This window comes from Petromyzon marinus, chromosome 38 (assembly GCF_048934315.1).
Source record: "Petromyzon marinus isolate PM22_M1 ecotype Great Lakes invasive population chromosome 38, UKy_Petmar_22M1.pri1.0, whole genome shotgun sequence".
Classification (NCBI taxonomy): domain Eukaryota; kingdom Metazoa; phylum Chordata; class Hyperoartia; order Petromyzontiformes; family Petromyzontidae; genus Petromyzon; species Petromyzon marinus.
The window spans coordinates 2,445,581-2,467,072 of NC_133704.1; the positions used below are offsets into that span (position 1 = coordinate 2,445,581).

A 21,492-nucleotide genomic window follows, 5' to 3' on the forward strand; every position below is an offset into this window, starting at 1 on the left:
TGCTCTCCGCTCCACGTGTGTCTCTCTCCGCGTGTCACTCCCCGCGATGCGTCTTCTCCACGCTTGACCGTGCCTGCGCATGAGCTTATTTATGTATTATCTCCTTCACGACCTTCGCCGTTTAGCGGGGGAGGAGGGGGTTGCTGGTGGTGGGAGCGCTCAGTGACGCAGAAGCGGTGTCAAATCCACTGCTGGATGAAGACCTCCACTTCCATGCCGTGTTGGTCACGCGGTGGTGGCGGGGGGGGGGCGCTGTTGAACCACGACTCGGGATGCTGCTTGCTCGGTGCCCATTGGCGACGGGGAAGGGAAGGAGGAGGGAGGGAGGGGCCTTGGTTGCGGTTTTAAGAATCGCCACTGATGTTGCCCGTGGCAGAGAATTCAACTCAGGTGGCCGGGTCTCATGGCGCAAGGTGCTAACCACTGCGCCACTGGGGTTTGAGTAGCACCCGGAGAGATGAATGGGCTTCCGATGGCTGGCCTCCACTCAGTGACACCCAATGCAGACAAAGGCCCCCCGTGTAGCCTTAACAGACTGTTGGGACAAGTGCTGTTAGCGAGTAGCACCTATGGAGGACGGCACAGCACACGAAGGGGTGGGTGACCAGCAGCACGCCCGGCCGCCTTTGTCTCCCTAGTGGTGATTTTTAATGACAACCACTGCAGGCTGAGCAGCATCACCCCCTTTGTTTAAAGGACCCCACCACCGTACAGGCACCGTGCTCACAGCCTGGGGCGGAGCCAGGATTTCAGGCCGGGGTGACATTCAACAAATGTTAATTTCAAGAATGATTAGAGAGTCAGGCTGTTGAACTAGACGCCATCGGTTGGCGACACACTCTGACAATGCAGACCGAGTGTCGTACACTTATACGCAGAATGTCACCCCTGTCACCCCCCCCCCCCCCCCGGCTCCGTCCCTGCTTAGTTGAAGTCCCAGGTGTCTTTAATGCGCAAGGTCTTTCAAATCCGCGAACAATCGCGGCAAAGGACGCGTCATTCGTATTTCCCAATCTTCTGACGTCCTTGGGTGCATCTGCAACTGCAGTGAAACGGCTTTCATTGCAAATGGGCCGAGACCCGCGTCGCTGTGCTCGAGCTGGGGCAAGGCTTTCGCTGATGACGGCAGTCCGCGTGGGAAACGATTTCGAATTTTTTTTTTAGCGGGGGTGGAGGGGCAGCGATGTCGCCACGTGGCTCGCCAAGGTGAACTGTGGGGGGCGGGGGGGGGGGGCACCCCGCTGGCCGTGACGCTAGGGGGGGTCGGCTGCAGGCTTGGTCTTTATCTCTATGGGTCTCTATGATTCTCTATGGATCTCTGTGGGTCTCTATGATTCTCTATGGATCTCTGTGGGTCTCTGTGATACTCCATGTGTCTCTGATTCTCGATGTGTCTCTATGGGTCTCTATGATTATCCCACGCTTCTGCAATCGTGTGTTTTGTGTTTTGTTTACATTTTCAGCGACGGGCATTTGTGCTCCGCTGTAGTCGTATAGGTCGGGTGGAGATGTTCACGCGCTTCAAGTGTTTGGTTTCGCTTTGTCCTTCCCCCACACCTCCGATCGGCAAACGGTCGGCTCACGTGCGGTGCGAAAGAAGTTCAACGTGCGTGCAACACACACACACAGACACACAAGACACACACAGACACAAAGACAAGGATAAAGATCCCCCGTATAGCCTTAACAGACTGTAGGGGCAAGTGCTGTTAGCGAGCACCTATGAAGGCCGGATCGGTACACGAGGGGGTGGGTGGCCAGCACCACGCCCGACCGCCTTTGCCTCCCTAGTGGCAATGTTTACACACCACACCAGGTACTCATTTGAGGCTGAGTCGACCTAGGGGAGGCCCGGGACCGGTTCAGATAATCGTCACTGGTGTTGGCCGTGAGCAAGAATCTAACTCGAGTCGCCAGGTTCATAGCGCAGCGCGCTAACCGCTACACTATAGCTCCCCACAACACACACAGACACACACACACAGACACACACACACAGACACACAGACAGACACACAGACACACACACAGACACACACACAGATAGACAGACACACACACACAGACACACACACACACACAGACACACATACAGACAGACACACACACAGACACACACAGACAGACAGATACAGACAGACACACACACACAGACAGACACACACACAGACAGACACACACACGCAGACAGGCACACACACACAGACAGACACACACACACAGACAGACACACACACACAGACAGACACACACAGACAGACACACACAGACAGACAGACCCAGACAGACACACACGCACACAGACACACACACAGACAGACACACACACAGACACACACACACAGACAGACACACACACAGACAGACACACACAGACAGACACACACACACGCAGGCACGCCGCTCTTGAGCCCGCAAGTCGGCGTCTCGTCCTTCGCTCATTGGGACGCACCGCACGCCAGCCGGCCACGCGACAATTCGTTAACAGACGAATACATTCGTTCATGAATTTGGCGGACTTCGGGGGACGGTGACGTCGTGTAGCCACCGTGCAGTCAATGAGGATAAAGAGACCGCTACCAAAGCATAATAATAATGATTGTTGAACTTAAATTATTGTTATTTAATAAACATCTCCATTCGAGACACAAACGTCATCGCAGCTCCACCTGGCTGTGAAAAAGAGCTTTAAATCGGATTCCTCCTCCAGTGTAAATAAATATCCTGACTCTGACATCCCTCCTGCTCAAAGACGCCGGCGGTGGTGTGGTCATCAGCCGCTTCATCGGATCATCGTCAACAGCAACTCCATGCGCACATCGCGTTCACGAATGGGGAATTAAATACAAGCGCAGGATTGCGATATCTCGTATCATGTGATATGTAGTACCGTGCGATATGTAGTATCGTGCGATATGTAGTACCGTGCGATATCTCGTATCGTGCGATATGTAGTACCGTGCGATATGTATCGTGCAATATCTAGTATCGTGTGATATCTCGTATCGTGTGATATGTAGTACCGTGCGATATGTAGTACCGTGCGATATGTAGTACCGTGTGATATGTAGTATCGTGTGATATGTAGTATCGTGTGATATGTAGTACCGTGCGATATGTAGTATCGTGTGATATGTAGTATCGTGTGATATGTAGTATCGTGTGATATGTAGTATCGTGCGATATGTAGTACCGTGCGATATGTAGTACCGTGCGATATGTAGTATCGTGTGATATGTAGTATCGTGTGATATGTAGTATCGTGCGATATGTAGTATCATGTGATATGTAGTATCGTGCGATATGTAGTACCGTGCGATATGTAGTACCGTGCGATATGTAGTATCGTGCGATATGTAGTATCGTGTGATATGTAGTATCGTGTGATATGTAGTATCGTGCGATATGTAGTACCGTGTGATATGTAGTATCGTGCGATATGTAGTACCGTGTGATATGTAGTATCGTGCGATATGTAGTATCGTGTGATATGTAGTATCGTGCGATATGTAGTACCGTGCGATATGTAGTATCGTGCGATATGTAGTATCGTGCGATATGTAGTATCATGTGATATGTAGTATCGTGTGATATGTAGTATCGTGCGATATGTAGTACCGTGCGATATGTAGTATCGTGCGATATGTAGTACCGTGCGATATGTAGTATCATGTGATATGTAGTATCGTGTGATATGTAGTATCGTGCGATATGTAGTATCATGTGATATGTAGTATCGTGCGATATGTAGTATCGTGTGATATGTAGTATCGTGCGATATGTAGTACCGTGCGATATGTAGTATCGTGCGATATGTAGTATCGTGTGATATGTAGTATCGTGTGATATGTAGTATCATGTGATATGTAGTATCGTGCGATATGTAGTATCGTGTGATATGTAGTATCGTGCGATATGTAGTACCGTGCGATATGTAGTATCGTGCGATATGTAGTATCGTGTGATATGTAGTATCGTGTGATATGTAGTATCATGTGATATGTAGTATCGTGTGATATGTAGTATCATGTGATATGTAGTATCGTGCGATATGTAGTACCGTGCGATATGTAGTATCGTGCGATATGTAGTATCGTGTGATATGTAGTATCGTGCGATATGTAGTATCGTGTGATATGTAGTATCGTGTGATATGTAGTATCGTGCGATATGTAGTATCGTGTGATATGTAGTATCGTGTGATATGTAGTATCGTGTGATATGTAGTATCATGTGATATGTAGTATCGTGCGATATGTAGTACCGTGCGATATGTAGTATCGTGCGATATGTAGTATCGTGTGATATGTAGTATCGTGTGATATGTAGTATCATGTGATATGTAGTATCGTGCGATATGTAGTATCATGTGATATGTAGTACCGTGCGATATGTAGTATCGTGCGATATGTAGTATCGTGCGATATGTAGTATCGTGCGATATGTAGTATCGTGTGATATGTAGTATCGTGTGATATGTAGTATCGTGCGATATGTAGTATCATGTGATATGTAGTACCGTGCGATATGTAGTATCGTGCGATATGTAGTATCGTGCGATATGTAGTATCGTGCGATATGTAGTATCGTGTGATATGTAGTATCATGTGATATGTAGTATCGTGTGATATGTAGTATCGTGCGATATGTCGTATTGGAGTGCCGTCTACTTATCGCTTCAGCCCACAATTGCGGCGTCTGCACGGAAAGCCGCATTTGTGTGGGGGCAGCGCCCCCCAGCGGCGTCGGGAGGGGGCAGCGCCTCCAGTGGCGGGGGGGGGGCATCAGTGGCGTGGTGGGGGGCAGAGCCCCCCAGTGACGTGGAGGTGGGGGCTCTTGCATCGCAGACAAGTCGCCTCCTTCCCACATTCGTCTCTCCACATCATGATACAAGTGTGTTTTTTTTAAACACAAGTTTAATTGTAAACTTAAAACTAAACAATTTTGTATTTTAACGGGTAAGGCCCAATGAGTTACGTAGCGCTTATTCGGAAGCCACTTGGCCACAAACGATAGCTCAACGAAGCGGCTTTACCACGTGGGAAATGTACAGCAGCCAAACACTCAAAAACCCGTGGTGATGTTGATTCTTCATGTGGAGGGGGAAATCGGGAGGACGCGGACGAAAATCCACGCGACCACGTGGAGAGAGACACCGCAAACTTCAAATACACACGCGTCAGGGTCGGCGTCGAACCGGGTAAGGCCCATGAGTGACAACACTGTGTGTGGCCTGAATCGGAGAAACGTTTCAGGGAATGGCCCTTCCTCACAGTACGAGGCCCATTGCCGATATATTTTTTTTTTACCTCTTAAGGCCACAAGGCATCACTGCCACCACTGTAGCAGCAGCGTCACCATCCGCCTACAAGAGTGCAGGACAACGTGGCAGGAACGCTGTTGGGCTGTCAGCTCACGCCGACTCGGGGCACCGGGGAAGCATCTCTGTTGGAAGTACAACGGAGGAACGTTCGGAGAGAAACGCCCAGTTCGAGATTAACACTGGGAGTGGTTGGTGCGTACGTACGTTGAACTTCTTTCGCACCGTACGTAGCCAACCGTGCTAATCGGAGGTGCTAGGGGGAGGACAAGATTCAGTGTACGTGCGGTTGAAGAGGTAAGGCCCGTCCATAAATGACGTCACGCGATTTTGGACGAATTTTGACGCCCCCGCCCCCTCGTCACACGGCGTCACAAAAAGTCAGACCCCCCTCAAATATGACGTCACAAAGCTCTGCCCCCCCCCCAAAAAAAATTAACCATGCTTCAAATCGCTTTAAACTATTGTCCTTGTAGTGCGTATTTAATGTGGCGCTGCACTCTGATGTTGTAGAGAAAACATTTATTTAAAAGTCTAATTAAGTAAAACGTGTTGTCTATATTTATTTAAAGTTGCGCATTTTGATGTGACGTCACATTTCTCAAACACCCCCCCCCCCTCGTCACACATCGTCACAAATGTCTGACCCCCCCCCCCCCCAGGTGCGTTACGTCATTTATGGACGGCCCCTAAGGACTAACCGACTGGGCTGGGAGGCAAACCCTAACAGCACCGCCTCGAGGCGAGCAATGCCACGTGCTCCATGACCAGGTCACCCAGAAATGCGCCCCAGCGTCAGCAGCTCAGGTGGGAGTCGAGCCTGGATAGTGCTACCATCTTGGCGACCACAAGGCACAACAGGCGTCATAGGCTGTGGAGAAACAAGGTGGTCACTAGGGGTCACTGCATTAAAATCTATTGCACTTTACCTCGACACGTCCGTCATACTGGGTCGCCAGCCCACACTGACCATCCGTGTGTGGTGGATGCTCCGCTCCCACCCCAGAACCCGTATGGCATGGGGAGGCCCACATCTAGCTGTGAATGACGAAAGGGCTGCACGTACAGTGCGATATAGGCAATACCCAGATTTACGTCGTCACTTTGTTCACACCGTTACCCGATTTGCGTCGCCTCCACCCCACGCCGACAGCATCATCGTCCGCCCTTTCTCGTCTTCTGTCGCCTCTCAGCCTTCACCCTCCATCACCACCACCCACTGCCTCCACCCTGTAAATCGCTTCGATTTACGTCGTTTCGATATTCGTCGTTGCACCTTTGAGAAACGCATCCCCGGACGTAAACCGGGGGTATTCGTGTACATCCTTTAATGTTAGGTGATATTGGCATCAGACTTGAGTAGTATTCACACCGAAGAGGGAGGACTGACCAATGCATCGATCACACCGGCCAGGTGAAGGTTTTGGACAAATACCGGTACAGGCCGAGTCGTGACGCGATTGGGAACTCTAGGGGGGTGGAGTAGTGGCGCAGCGATTAGCGCACTGCAAAACAAGCCCAGCGACCTTCACAAGAGTCCCTACCACGGCTAACATCAGTGACCAGCGATAACTGAACCGATCCCAACCTTGCTCCTACCAACGATTATCGTAATTCGAATTAGCGCTCGCAAGTTTTTGTGGGATACAGAAGGATTAGTCCGAAAGCGTGAAACCACGATGTTTCCGCGCTCGCCCATTAGAGGGCTCGCTGCGTCGGCTGGTGCTCGAGAGCATACACAATGAGAGCCACGATCCCCCACGGGCACCCCAAGGGCCTGCAAGATGCCCCACGGGCCCCAGAGAGCCCGGACTTTGAGAAAAGCCACATTACACCAGCGCCACCAATTAGCACGGTTGGCTATGAACGGTGCGAACGACGTTCAACATACATACACTCACGCAGGACCACACCCGGGTGACATTTCTACACATCTCCTTTTTAATGCGAAAAAGAGACGAACCAAATCCCACAATAATAAAGCAGAGGCTAAGTGCGGAGGCATTAAGCTTTGCACACACGGGTTTGAGCGTATGAGTCGGGAGGGCAGGGGGGGGAGGATGGAGAGGGGCAGGAGGTGGGCGCGCCGAGTCATGTGTAATCCAACGAGATCTCGCCCGAACACACAAGCCACTTAAGCGGGATGTACACGTACGTATATATAGTATTTATATAACCACGCAAGCTCTGTGCCGCTAATTTATAAGCGCACAGCAGCAGCCATCGGCCGTACAAGTCTCCAGTCTAAATAAAGATTTCGATTTTGAGTGCCAGCGACCCGTGAAATAAAATTTTTAAAAAATGCACGCGAAGCCAGTAAACTGGGACGGTAGTTTAACAGAGGCAGGGAGATGTGGGGAGAAAAATTAAGAGAGCGAGCACACGAGAGAAGACAAAGACCGGAGGATGGAGGCACGGAGACGCGAGTAAAACATTGGAAAACGGAAGGACGATCTACACAGGGGACGATACGGGACAGATGAGCGGGGTAAGTGGGTGAGCGAGCGGTGCAGGGTGAGGGGCAGAGGGCTGTGTGGGTGGGCATCATCTGCTCACAACTGCGTTTGTCAACAGCAGCGAACGACATCTCTCCATTGTGCACAAGAGAATGATTTCACGCTGGGTACACAAAAAGGGTCGACTTTACAAGACGACGTGTCTAGAGACAGAAACGTCTCAAGAGCTGCCGAGTAAATTCTAATTTGGAAGTCAAGATTCCCAGTACATGACCCCCAACCCCCAAGGGTCTTGCAATGGAGGGGTCATTACCCCAGTGAGGAGATGTTAACACGAAAACCCATGCCCTCAACCCATTGCATCACTGCTGTTGTCACGTGCAATGGAAAGCGGTAGATAATGCACGGCTGATGATAATGTATTTTTTTGTACAAGTTAGATATGGCCGCTTGATGGATGTTAGCGTTTGGTTCGTGCCACTTTCACTGCACAGTGCATCAATGTGGGGGCCGTCAACTTGAGCAAGAGAGCATTGTGGGTAAAATGGCACAGGACCATGTCGACATTTGGGTCAAGTTTGAACTTTTCCACCACCGCCGCCACCACCACCACCACAACAATCATCAAAACCACCATCACCACAACCACTATAACCAACACAACGATCACCACCACCACCATGAGCCAACCACTCAAAATGCCCGCAAAAACCCGAACCTTCTCAGCGCCACAACCAATCAAGGGGACTTAGTGTGTTTTTTAAATGTCATAAATTTCAAGCTTCATTTCTTAATGTGTTCCAATCCACACATTGGTTCTGCGCACGTGCAGTCGCAAAGTCCCGCGGGAGAGCAGGGGGGAGGAGGAAAGGAGATGGTGCGAGAGGGGGAGAGGTGAGCATCAAACCGCGCAGCCTCGCCGAAAAGACGGCGCCAACACGGGAGGGGCGTGGTGGAGATGCAGGCTGAGCTCAGCCGCTTGGCAGCAGGAAACGGTGGGTGCTGTGAGGTTTGAATTATGGCCGGCGGGTTAGGGTTAAGCCGTGGACGAGGCGAGGGAGCAATGGGAGGGTTGGGTTGGGTTTGGGGAGGGGGTGTGGAAGAAGATGAGAAGAGCGGGGGAGGTGGAGAGGAGATTGAGAAGGGGAGGAGGATGAAGAGTGGAGCAGGAGGGTCAGTGGGTTAGGGGAGGGGATGGTAGGAGGGGTGGCGAGAGGGCAGTAGAACTTGTGTTCGTGAGGTGCTAGTCGGACGGTCGCTTCTCGCTGTATTTCTTGGTAAATTCTTCAGCGTTCTTGAGGAACTTTTTTCTGTCCTTGGTGTATTCCTCCGCCACGTCGGCACGCAGGGGGTGCTCTGGCTCCGGGTCGTTCACGAGCGCGACAAGGGCGTTGATCACTGCGCCATACGACAAGAGCACCCACGGTTAAAACTCTCAAGCACCACAGTAACAACGCAGTACAACAGTAACATTCTTCTTCAGAATTTGTGTTTAAAATACGTTCATTATACCACCCCGTTCGTCTAGTGAGACACGGCGACTGGCACACACGAGAATGCAGGAGAGGGAACGGCAAGAAAGGAGAGGGAACGGCAAGGCAAGAGAGGGCATTGCAAGGCAGGAGAGGCCATGACAAGGCAGGAGAGGTCAAGGCAGGATGAGCTGGGTGAAGAGGGTGAGGCATGGCGCTGACCTTGGTCAGTCTTGGTGGCCGGTTTCCAGTTTTCGGCATTGATGATGGGCAGGCAGACCTGCCCCTTCTCGTCGATGTTGGGGTGGTATATCTTGGTCTTGAAAGTGATCTTGGGCGGCTTGAAGGGGTACTCTGCCGGGAAGTTGATCTCAATCCTGAACGCGCCCTTGTCGTACGGCGCGTTGTCCTGGTTCAAAGTAAAAAACAAAGAAATCGGAAGCACGTTTCTGTGAATCAACGCAAATTACAGAGCAGAGGGGCTCTTGCTGAAGCAATACGACTACACTGCGGACATAACTACACAATCCACTGCTTGCACAAGGGCTTCCCAGCAGCGGCCCCCTCTGTAAGATAATAGACCTGCTTTTCCAAGATGCATAGCTAAACACACATCAATAATGAGGGTGTGTCACTCGGAGATGATGTTGTATTTGCTTGTACTGTATGCTGAACTTCTTTCGCACCGTACGAAGCCAAAAGTGCTATTTGGAGGTGCGAAATTTTCAGTATAATATATTAGCATCGATATGACAAACCGGATAACATCTCCGTGGTCGCCCTCGACTGGAACCCAGCCGTCCCAGCAGCCCACACTTGACGCCTGCTGTATAGTTAGAGTTGGCGCGTCTCTCTCCCCAACATCACGCATTTAGAGTATTCAGAATATTTGTTATTAAAAGCGTGATGATCAACGTTTTTCTCAATGTGCTGGGAGCTTCTTCAGCAACTGAATTTGTTCCCAAAAGTTCCGAGCATGCGGAGCGAAACATCGGACATCGTGCCCCAACGACACGTGGTAGCAGATGTGCAGTGCGACAGAAAAATCCTACACGGGGTGACCCCCCCATATGAGTTGTCAGGATGATTTAATGTTGACCGAGCTCGCCAGATTCCTGAAACCGCCCTGCTACATGTGGGCGTAGGGCGGTGGTGGTGGCACCGCCACAAGCATCGATGGGTTATTCATTTATCTGCAAATGGAGAATGGTCGACAGTGGCTAATTACAGGGAGGTAACGGTGAGACAATGTACCGGCACGATGAGGCCATGCCACAGCAGAATGTTGGAATCCTCCGCCAAGATGTTCCGGAAGTTCTTCATCCCGGAAGTACGAATGTCCGTCAACTCCTGCAAAGACAAACACACCTGGTTTGACACCGTTTAGCCCCGTAACTTCAGTTAATCCACATCGTGAATTCATCACAATCAGAATATTTATTCATCCTGAAGAAATCCAATGAGCTATGAAGCTCTTTTTCACAAATGTCCAGTAGGAATGGGTCAGAAAGTTACACCAAACAATACAAAAAAACGACCGGAGTGCAGGGTATAGGAACGGTAAGCAACTCACTAAAAATAAATAACTGTAAACTATTTTTATTTGAAGCTTTCGTGACTGCAGGAATGACTCTTTGGTTCTTTCGGTAAATTCACGAAGAAAATAAATGAAATAATAGAATTCGACGTTTCGATTGCAACATCTGGTAGAACTAAATTTGAGAGAAAGACAAAACACAGACACGGAGACACACAAGCAGAGAGACGCACAACGGAGACACAGAGAGAGACACGCAACATAGACAGAGACCCAATGCCCCTGTGTCGAGGTCTTAAATAGAGAGGGGAGGGGGTGGGGCAGAAAGAGAGGTGGGTCTGCTGGAGCATAGAAATTAGCATGTCAATGAAAGACCCAACAAGACTGGCACATTTTAGAGAGTTGTGTGGAAATCCACCCCGGAGCGACCGAGGGAGAGAAAGAGCGAATGGACCTATGAGAGAGAGAAATAGGCAGTTTGAGAAAAAATGTAGGAATTTTTTGGGAAATGTAATGCAACACAGAGTCGGCTAACACACAGTTAACGCATAGCCTGGTTGATTACGATCTCCAAAGATTGCTACATTTGAAGTTGTGTGAAATTTGATAGAGACACACAGAGAAAACAAACTTACACATCCTCAGACACACAGACAAAGAGAAAACAAACTTACATCCTCCCCGGAGAGGTGGTTCAAACTTGATTTGTAAAACCCACTGAGCAAAATAGTTATTGTTCAGAAGTGGCCTGGATACAAATGATATCTCAACGAAGCGGCTTATTACGTGGAAAGATGTAGTAGCAGCCAAATTACTCTAAAACGCATGCCATGTAACACGTGGTCACACGAGGCCTACCGCTCTGAAATAGCCCATAAACGATATTTACAATTCAATGTAAACATCTCGGGCTGCACTACAGTAACACCTCAGCTCGCTGGACATCGGCAGCTGGATATCAGCTCGCCAGATTGCATATTTAGCTGGACAAATCCAGGCTAAACGATAACATTATTATTATGTGTAGCCCTCAGTGCAACCTAGAGCACATGCCTTTGCAGTGCACGCATACGCTCAGTGAGTGGCGTGCCGCGTGTCGTTTCTCATCGGCCTGTCCCACTAATTGGCTGAAAACATCTCAATATATGGAGGACTGCAAAACCTGGGCAATTGTTTTGGCGCCGGCTCCTCACCGCTACCTTCCCGCTTGGCCGCGATTCCTCGGCGATTAGCACGGCTGGTTGCGCACGGTGCGAAATAAGTTAAACACACATACTGCACATAAAGCTAAACTCAATATATTCATTTTTTCGAAATGGGCAGTCACTCGTACATAGCTCTCCGAGTGAATGTGGGTCTCGGTGTGATCCCGATGGTCCTTGTGTACATCTATGGGTTTGCTGTGCCAGTCAATGGGTCTTTGTGTAACTGCGTCTCTGCACCAGTACCTGACTATCTTATACCGCATTTGCACTTTTTTGACTTGCGTGTTCTTCTAGGGCCGCTAATTACCTCGTTTGTGAGTTGTACAACATTCCTTATGGACCCCCCCACCTCCCGTGTAAAATAGCCGGGCAACTGGTTAAACGGCACCATCTGTGTAACAAAGTAGAATCAACTGTGAGCCTATGGGTCTTTATGTGATTGTTGGTTTTTGTACAAACCTAGGCTCTTTGTAGGAGTTTCTACAACAGGTGAATTTATAAAGCGTCTCAATGTCGACCATATCACAGTGCTGGAGATAAACAGTGGGCACTTTTATTTATAGACAGAGGTGGTCTCCCGTTTAGTTACAGGCAGAAGTAAAAAGGACATTCAGCCTGGACTTTGAACAGACCATGACCATGCCACATGAGGTATACAGTTTCTCACACTTCGCTCCACGTGCTGCGATCTTCTCCTGAAAGTGAATTCAGTTTGTGGAGGAGCAAAACATCCGACATTGTGCCTAATAACACGATGTCTGTGGGATGGCCTGATAAGTGGCGAGAGGTAGTGGATCCCCAAATTCAAAACGCAAGTTCTCACCAATTACAGGTCAGCCTCTCCGACACAGTCATCACGAGCAGAATCACTTTCGCTACCTTCGTGATGTCCAAGTGTCTTTAAATTAGAACAAAAATATTCTACTTGTATCGCGTCGTACGGAATTTGCTCACTCTTAAAGAGAGAACGATTCAGAGGTGCAAGGAACCACATGCAAGTGGGAAGGCAGAAGACAAAATTTCCCTCCAGGCTCTGCGGTCCTCGATATATATAGTGGTATCAGCTTTTTAATGAGTGTTTACATGTGGGAGGAAATGAGAAAAGAACCAGGAACACCGGAGAAAACTCACGCATGTGAGGAGGAAACACTATCCCAACAGACAGGACAGGTGGAATCCACATTGTTGATGTTACCGCCTTCCCTCTGGCAAGCCAGGGTGTGGATCTTCCTCAACATCTATGTGCACAGATCCACCGACCCTCACTGCTGCCTTCACAGGCGTTGTGCTCCGTGCGTACAGCCCTTTTATCAATCCACTGCTGGATGAGGGCTCCACACACTACGCCAGTCATTGGTGAAGCCGGGGGGTGGGGGGGCAGCCATAGAAGTGAAGTACAACAGATTATCCGCAATGCCATCCGACGCTCACAACACGATTCGCGTAAGAATGTGCAAGGAACTATCTTTCAACGGAAAATGCACAACGTTGCACATTTTTTCGTGTTGTTTTGTTTTTACTGTTCTAGATTTGAAGCTTTCGTGACTGCAAGGATCCATACTCTTTGGGTCTATTCGGTAAAGTCACGTAGGTATAAAATAAATTAAATCACGACGTTTCGGGCGCAACACAAGCGTCCCTCATCAGGTGGGACAACCACAGCAAGAAACAACCTGTCCTCTGGATAGATTGGTCCCTTCACCTGATGAAGGCCACTTGTGTTGTGGCCGAAACGTCGTGATTTTTGTTTATTTTTTACCTACGTGACTTTACCGAATAGAACCAAAGAGTTTGTTTTTACTGTGGCTGGTTTCATAGGTTTTGGCTTTCGCGGGGCCCCAGGTGTGCGTGCGGGGGGGGGGGCATCGCCACTCGTATCTCTTGTGACAACAGTTTTGCTTGCGTCGCCCGAGGCCACGGAATCGCAGTCGCCTTGCCAGGTTTTAATGTTTGCTCTTTAACCACAGTAACAAACTCAACTTCTGGAGTCTCAGGTGTGAAAAAGTCCAAGTGATTCCCTGCTCAAATGAGCGTCGAGGTGGTGCTAATCTCCCATTGACAGCACAGATCCAGCGGCAGAAATTCTACATTCAAATGGCAGGATCGGGTCTCTCTACAGAATAACCAGAATCAGAAAATTGTATGACATCCCCACAAAATGGTACTCATTGTTTTGAAATGTGAGGTATAACTGATAATTAATCTATTCATTGGAACCGTGAACCACTGCAACAAGCAGCGAACGCGCTACCGCTAGGCCGTGCCAACCGCCAGCAGGTGTATGAGATAATAATTGAAAGGGCTATAGACATATGGAATAATTAGTAACTATGTAAAGAAATAATTGCCAGTATGGTTTTAGCACATCCGGTGGAACCAACCGAGGCTAGAGGGTCCACCAGTGAAGCAACGGCTACATTCTCCACTGATTGGGGAGGAGGATTCACACTCAGTTTACCCTTAGACTTCGGCCTATTCCGCATTATTGCATTCCGCGTCGCGATCACAGTCCATCACACGCTGCTCGCGAGCAAACGTTAAGGATGGCATGGCGTGCGAGCAGCTGGCGGTGTGTGCTCGGCACCACCGTCATCAAATATCCCTGGCCATCGGTGGCGTAGCAGTTGGCATGGGCCCTGCTGCAAGGAATAACATGCCCCCCCCCGCCCCCGCTGTCCAAGTTCCCACCAATACCCCTCACCCCACCCCCCCGACCTCTTCATAGCCCCAGATCCTGGGGTCCCTTTGGCCCGTGGGCCCTGGTGCCAATGCACCACCTGCACACTCAAAAGACAAAACTGAAAATAGAACTAGAGTGCACGCGCACACACACACACCAATAAACAAATAGAGACGCCCAGAGGGCATACACAATAGAGAGGTTCCCCAGCTGCTGACACTAAACTACTGAGCAACTGCCTGGAAGCAAAGCCACACTGTAGTTTGCACTCTACGTGGTTACAGAGGGCACAAGAGTGAGTGAGACCTCTCACGCACCCCGCAGGCGTCACGCCAAGGCGATGCGTCTGTCACACAGACGCGCAATACGACACAGGCAGTCACGCGGAAAAGGCTTCTTTTTTTCTAATGCAAAAGCAGCAAGCACCCACGCGTGCACATAGACCCCCCCCCCCCTCCCCCCCATATAGTCTTAACAAACTGTTGGGGCAAGTGCTGTTAGCGAGTACCTATTAAGGTCTGAAAAAGGTACACAAGGGAGAGGGTGGCCAAGACCACGCCCCGGCCGACTTTGTCTCCCTAGTGGCAATGTTTACGCATTGCACAAGGTACTCATTTGAGCTGGAGTCGAGCGAGGAGAGGGCCAGGACCGGTTTAAATAATCGTTACTGGTGGTGCCCGTGAGCGGGAATAGAACTTCGGTTAACGGGTTTGTAGTTCAGCGTGGCCGCACGCACACAGACCACCCTTAACAGAAGGTTGAGGCCAGTACTGTTTGCGAGGATCTATTAAGGCGTACGCGGTGCATGAGGGGGCCATGTGACCGGCACCACGCTCGACCACCTTGATTTATACACACTACACAAGATACTCCATTTAAGGCCGAGTCAACCTAGGGGACAGGTCCACGACCAGTTCGGATATCATTCTCTACGAATGACTTCGTATTGTAGGAGGCTAACAACCACAAAGCCACTTCTCCTCGCAAACACAAAACTCCTTAGTTTCAATTCTGTCAGACATCACATGGCATCTGACCATGAGGTTGGACAAATGCCTTCCATGGTCAGGGCGATCACTTCCCGTAACCCTACATTACTCTCTGTCGAGTCCTCCTCCTTCACGCCGTCAATCCACCTCTTGCTTGGACAGCCGCTATACTTCCTGCACCTTCCGTGTGCCAGTGACAAGGCCACATGGAAGGCGGTAATTAGTTGGCCTCCATTCTTCTCACCGGTCCACACCAAAGGATTCTGTTTTCATTTTCCCCAAAGTCTCCTGGCTGTCCCAGCTTTTCCCTTAAGCTCTCAGTTATCATAGTCTCGATACTCCCATGATCCTTCTCAGCCAGTTAATTTCAGATACCCTATAAGAGTGTAGTGACATAGAATGGGTCACTAGGGTGCGTAGCACTAGTTACTGGCTGAGGGGGATTTGTGGGTGTAGTTGCCCGGTCTGCTAGCAGGGCACGTGATAGGCCAGAGAAAGGGATGTAGGGCAAAGGCGAGAGAGGGGACGCGCGAGGTGAAGCCCAGAACCGGGGTGTGGCCGAGGGCGGAGCCAGGCCACGCTGGGGGGATAAAAGGGAGGCCCCGACTCTGGGTCGGGACTGTCGTCTGAGAATGGAACCTGTCGTGCTACGTCTTCGTCCACACCTCCTCGGCGTTGTTGGTCAGGCAGTGTGCCGGCTGTCCTGACTAAGTTTATAGTTATCCCCTGTACCTGTGATGGCTGGAATAAATTACATTTGAGTGCCTCCTACTACTAGTGTCTCCGAAGTGATTCACTACAATAGCACTGAGTGTTTTATATATATGAGTGTAATATATGCAAACTGCATGTCAAAACACTGCAAAATCCACAAGCACGAAGGTGCATATCTATTAGATGTTTTCAGCCTATTAATCAGCATTTATACGCGTGGGAGGAAACCGGAGCACTCAGAGAAAATAAATATGTGCGAGTGGAACACAATGCCATACAGATGGAACAGGTGGAATGTGTATGTTGAACTTCTTTTGCACGTTACACGTAGCCAACAGTGCTCATCAGAAGTGCAGGGGAAGACAACAAACTGAACATCAAAAGTTGTTCTAAAGATATTAGTTTAAAATGCAGAGAATATAAAAATACATAGCTCGAGTGGCTATACTTGCCTTCCCTGTGCGAGCCAGGTTACAGCACATCGATGCCCAGGAAGGGAGTTTAGCAACATTTGTGTGATCCACCAATCGTCACCTCTGAAGTGCTGGAATACGTGTGCGAAAAGCACCGCAAGTATTCTTCTGTTATCCTCTCCCCTACGTATCGAGCAGTAGATTAGAAATGGGATCAACAATGCCTAGTAGGATTTTGGCTGGCCTTAGATTGCCTTTGCTTCAACATTTTGTTACATTTTCCAAACGCTGCCAAGACTCATATAATTAATTTCCTAAAGCAATTAATTACATTACACATAATACCCGCCATTTGTCACTAAGTGGCAGTGACGTCACCACAGCGCCTGTGCCAGGCCAGGTGCACTTTGAGGCCACGTGACGTGTCGAAGGCTCTCCGACAGGTCACGAGACAGATCAAATTGCTGTGGGTTGACTGACTGAGTTGACTGGCAGATACAACAGCTGTACCCCCTACTGTGCTACACACACAATGTACAAAAGTGAAAGGGAATGCAGAAAAATCCATTGTTGTAACTGTACCCCTATCCTGCCGTGTCTATTACTCCCCATATTCACCAGCCCGTACTGACCAGCTTGGTAAAAAAATCGAATAACCCCCACTGCCTGCACGGCGTGAGGGAGGTCCTCATCCAACAGTGGGATGACAAACAAGCTGTACATGTTGCTGTACTGGCATTTAATGATGATCGTGGGTGGGTGAATGTCACTACAATCCAAAAAAAACACAATTACTCAGCAACACAAGCACACGCGTGGGCAGTCCCAAGAACTCTGATGCAAATGTGTAAGCCGAGTAGGGAACGAGAGTGGGGCGGTTGTGTGGGGAGAGGGGTGGGGGGAGGGCTTGGACTCCCCACAGAGTTCACTCCTCTCTGGACACATACGAACGCCAGCACACTCCTTACACATTCACGATAAAGTGTCGGCGAGGCAGGTTCCACATTTTACGCAGATTTACCAAATCATTCAGTACCCTCCCCTATTGTTTTGTGCATGTCAACAGAGAAGTACAGTCATCTATAATCTGTCGTCGGTCAATCTCGCAAAAGGCACCAACATCGTGACTCCTTCCCCCTCTCTGTTCCTCCAACCTAAAGAGCCACTTCTAGAAAGATCGACCGTATTCTTTGGTTTATAAGACGCTTCGGAAGACTCCTTCCAAACTCGTGCCCGTTGACCATTAAGTCACACACACGTGGTCGCACGCACACAATAAGACCTACAGAATTAGAAGACGCACCACCAACTTTTGCTCTTAAAAGCAAAGAGGCAGGGGAGAATGCGTATTGCATTCAATACCTTCCCCAATGCTTTTGAACGTATTAGTAAAGATCTAATCTATAATCTACGCTATAGTAATGTTAATGAAAATCTAATATTCTGAGACATATCATCTGTTTACCACCTCTGTCATTCCATGGCTGGATGAAAACATGATTATTCAGTAACACTGCCTTAAAATGAAATGGCTGTTCTTCATAGCACACACACAGCGGCCATATTCACTCAGTTGAGACTACACTCTATGCCATGGGGCCCTGAGAGAATGCAATGTTCCCAATGTTACTGATGAACTGTCTCAAACTGGCAAATGAGCATCGCCGTTGTCATGGGGTCACTTGCAAGTGAGACTATACTACTGGTCTTTATAGTTATCACAGAGTAAAAAAATTCAACCTGGTATTGCTTGGCCATACTTCACCACAATGGTTAGTGTCGTTTGCTTAAGCCTTGGACATTTGTAGTCTATTACCTACCCAAAGTGGTAGCAAAGAGGTTAAACACCTCGTGGTGAAGTAGACATACTAAGGAGGATAAAAATATTCATATCGCACTTAAAATGTCTGTATTTGTCATCGCAAAGACAATGTACTCTTTACATAGTTCGCCACAATCTCGCAAGTCTTTAACATCATTAAACATTTCCTCTGCTCCCCCGACCTTAAGGGCCACTTTTAGCTAGATCGAGAAACAAAGAATGTAGATCGACAGCATTCTTCATATTATAAGATGCTCCGGAACTCATCCGAAAACATGTGCCCGTTGTGTATAAAATTACAAAGACAACGATCCCCCCCCTCCACCCCGTCAGTCCAGACTATTGGGGCAAGTTTTTTTAAACGAGCACGTAGCAAAGCTGGAACGACACACGAGGGGGGTTCACTGGCCAGCACCACGCCCGGTAGCCTTCGTCGCCCTAAGTGGCGATATTTACACACCGCACAAAGTACGCATTTGAGGCCGAGTCGACCTAGGGGAGACCCAGGACTCGTTCAGATAATCGACAATGGTGTTGGCCGTGAACGGGAATCAAACTCGGGTGACCAGGGTTCGAAAAGCACTGCGCGGTAAACCGTTCCGTCACTACACACTCCCCATAAAATTACACAGCCAGTCGTATGTACACACACCACCTACCGGATTATGAAAAGCACCGCCAACTTTTATTTAGCGTGGAACATTCTACAGTGCGAATGTTGACTCACCGCGAAGTAATTCTCATGTCCACGAGTCGCCACAACAGAGGAGGTTTGATAGTTACGTGTTAAACACTTTCAGGACACCATAGGTCAAATCGGTGAGTTAAAAAGCACAGGGCACTGCAATGCCTCGGTCTCATTGTCTCACGCGGTCTTTCATGGTGTCTCCCAAAACCCATGTCTCGCACCGTCTTATGAATGTCATCCCTTTCTAAAATTGTCTCCCTGCGTCACCATCATCATCAGCCATGATCATCAGACCACTGGAAGGACTCCGTTAAGCATTGCGATGGCGTAAGCCGGTCTTCTGAAACTTTTTTGGCGCAAGGATCACTCAGCCGATGCACAAATTTCCGCGGACCACCCCCCCCCCCAAACCCTGGTGACAAAACGCATTCACATATCGCTAAAAAATGTCAGTGATACAAAAGTATTAATATTTCCGGAACATAATTTTTTACGCAGCTAAAAAGTTTACTTGCGAGGGGAAGATTTTAGATATTTGGGTTAGCGTAGTTTAATAAGGATAGTTTACCTAACTTATTTTTTTAAATAATATTTCATAAGTAAAATATTAATGTCTGAAACAAATGGTATAAAGTTGTAATTATTTCCGGATCAACCTGCATTTGCATCACAGCCCCGAGGACCACATGGAAGACCGTCGCGGACCAGTGGTGGTTTGGGGACCGGAATCCCTGGTGTAAAATATCAGGCATACGATGGGAGCGATCCGATTGAATCCCTCCCATCTCCCGAGGTGCTCGTTCCCTCTGTTGGCCCCCACTCCGTCGTTAATCTCCACCACCGGCCATCAAATCCCTTTTTCGCGCCTGGTATACAGGAGGTCGTGGTTCGATCCCGACCCTGACGCCTACTATTTGGAGATTGTATATTCTCCCCGTGGTCGCGTGAATTTTTCTCCGGGTCCTCCGGTTTCCCCACCACATTTAGAGTATTTGGCTCCTATAAATGTCCACATGATAAGCTACTTCTTTGAGCTATCATTAGTGCCCAGGTCGCTTTTAAAAAAAGCTACGTAGATTAGTGGGCCTTACCCGGTAGTATTAATCGCAAGTCAATAGCGTCTTGTGTCTATGTTTCACAAAGTCCGACTCCACACTCTCACGATCGCAATCCGGCATGATTTCCTTCTTTCTCGTCTGGGCCCAGCGCTTCAGCTGCCCCCTCCCACTTTCACAACCCGCGCCGATAAGGAGCTTAATCGAATTAAACGCTAAACACACACGCGGTCACACGCACACTCATTTATACACACACACGACGAGCAGTGGAAGGGAAGATAAATTCCGGCGAGAGGTGGCAACGCCCAATGAACAACACTTCGCTGTTAGATTCGGCCTCTTCCTGTAAACCGGGCCTACCACCGGCGTGCAGCCTCGGGCTCGCCCGTCTGCCCCTACCGACGGAAGCGCGACCGATCCCGCAGGAACCGTCCCGGCGAAGGGGATTTCCACCCCAACCCTCCCCGCGGGGCCTCCGCACGACCGCGCGGTCGGGACTCGGTCGGGACCGCCCGATCCGAGGGAGTGGCCCCGCCGCCGGCCCTAAGCAGGGGGACGTTTGAGAGAGGCGCCGCGTGTGAGGAGCGGGAGAGCCGCCGCGCAATCACCTTCTGCAACCGCCTCGTCGCCGCCATTACGCTGTCCGGTGGTGTTCCCAGAGTGCACCGCGAGTCAGCCCGGAAAAGCACCGGGAGGGGGGTGCGGGGGACTATGAGCGAAGGGCGGGGCTCAGGCGACGGTAGGCGGGGCTATGTAAATAAATAGGCGGGGCTACGCAAAGAGTGAGGCTTTACGTAAGTATGGCGGGGCGGGGCTATGTAAAAAAATAGGCGGGGCTACGCAAAGAGTGAGGATTTACGTAAAGAGTCGGCGGGGCAACGTGAAGTGTGGGCGGGGGCAACGTGGACGGTGGGCGGTGCTACACGAAGAGTGGGCGGGGCTCGGTGCAAGTCCGCAGAAAGTTCTGGAGATGGGCGTAGCTAGCGCAGCAGTAGGCGGAGCTTCGCGTAACAAACTCCACGTTCCTTAGCCGTGAAAGGAAACACAAACGTATAATAGGCGACGCTCCAAGCAATGTCCTTTATTTATAGGGCATACATAGAAAGGGAAAGACAGATAGAGTTAATGAAAGTTGGAG

The 21,492-nt window shown here is 49.5% G+C and overlaps 1 protein-coding gene across 1 annotated transcript; it reads right to left on the reverse strand.

The window, feature by feature from the left end:
- Positions 1-8,822: 8,822 nt before the first annotated feature.
- Positions 8,823-21,086, reverse strand: UBE2L3 (ubiquitin conjugating enzyme E2 L3). The gene is made up of 4 exons (XM_032967949.2): positions 20,963-21,086; positions 10,503-10,598; positions 9,471-9,657; positions 8,823-9,174 (listed from the first exon to the last, which is right to left on the reverse strand). The coding sequence occupies exons 1-4, from the start codon at positions 20,987-20,989 to the stop codon at positions 9,020-9,022; spliced, it is 465 nt and encodes a 154-aa protein (XP_032823840.1). The 5' UTR covers positions 20,990-21,086; the 3' UTR covers positions 8,823-9,019.
- Positions 21,087-21,492: the final 406 nt, after the last annotated feature.

What these genes read in the sequence shown, in the direction of transcription:
- UBE2L3 (XM_032967949.2), bottom strand. Translation starts at nt 20,989, where the DNA reads ATGGCGGCGACGAGGCGGTTGCAGAAG. An exon ending in GGCATGGCCTCATCGTGCCG is followed by an intron (nt 9,658 to 10,502) that starts GTACATTGTCTC and finishes ACTTTGAACCAG; the next exon opens with GACAACGCGCCGTACGACAA. An exon ending in GGCCACCAAGACTGACCAAG is followed by an intron (nt 9,175 to 9,470) that starts GTCAGCGCCATG and finishes CGTATGGCGCAG; the next exon opens with TGATCAACGCCCTTGTCGCG.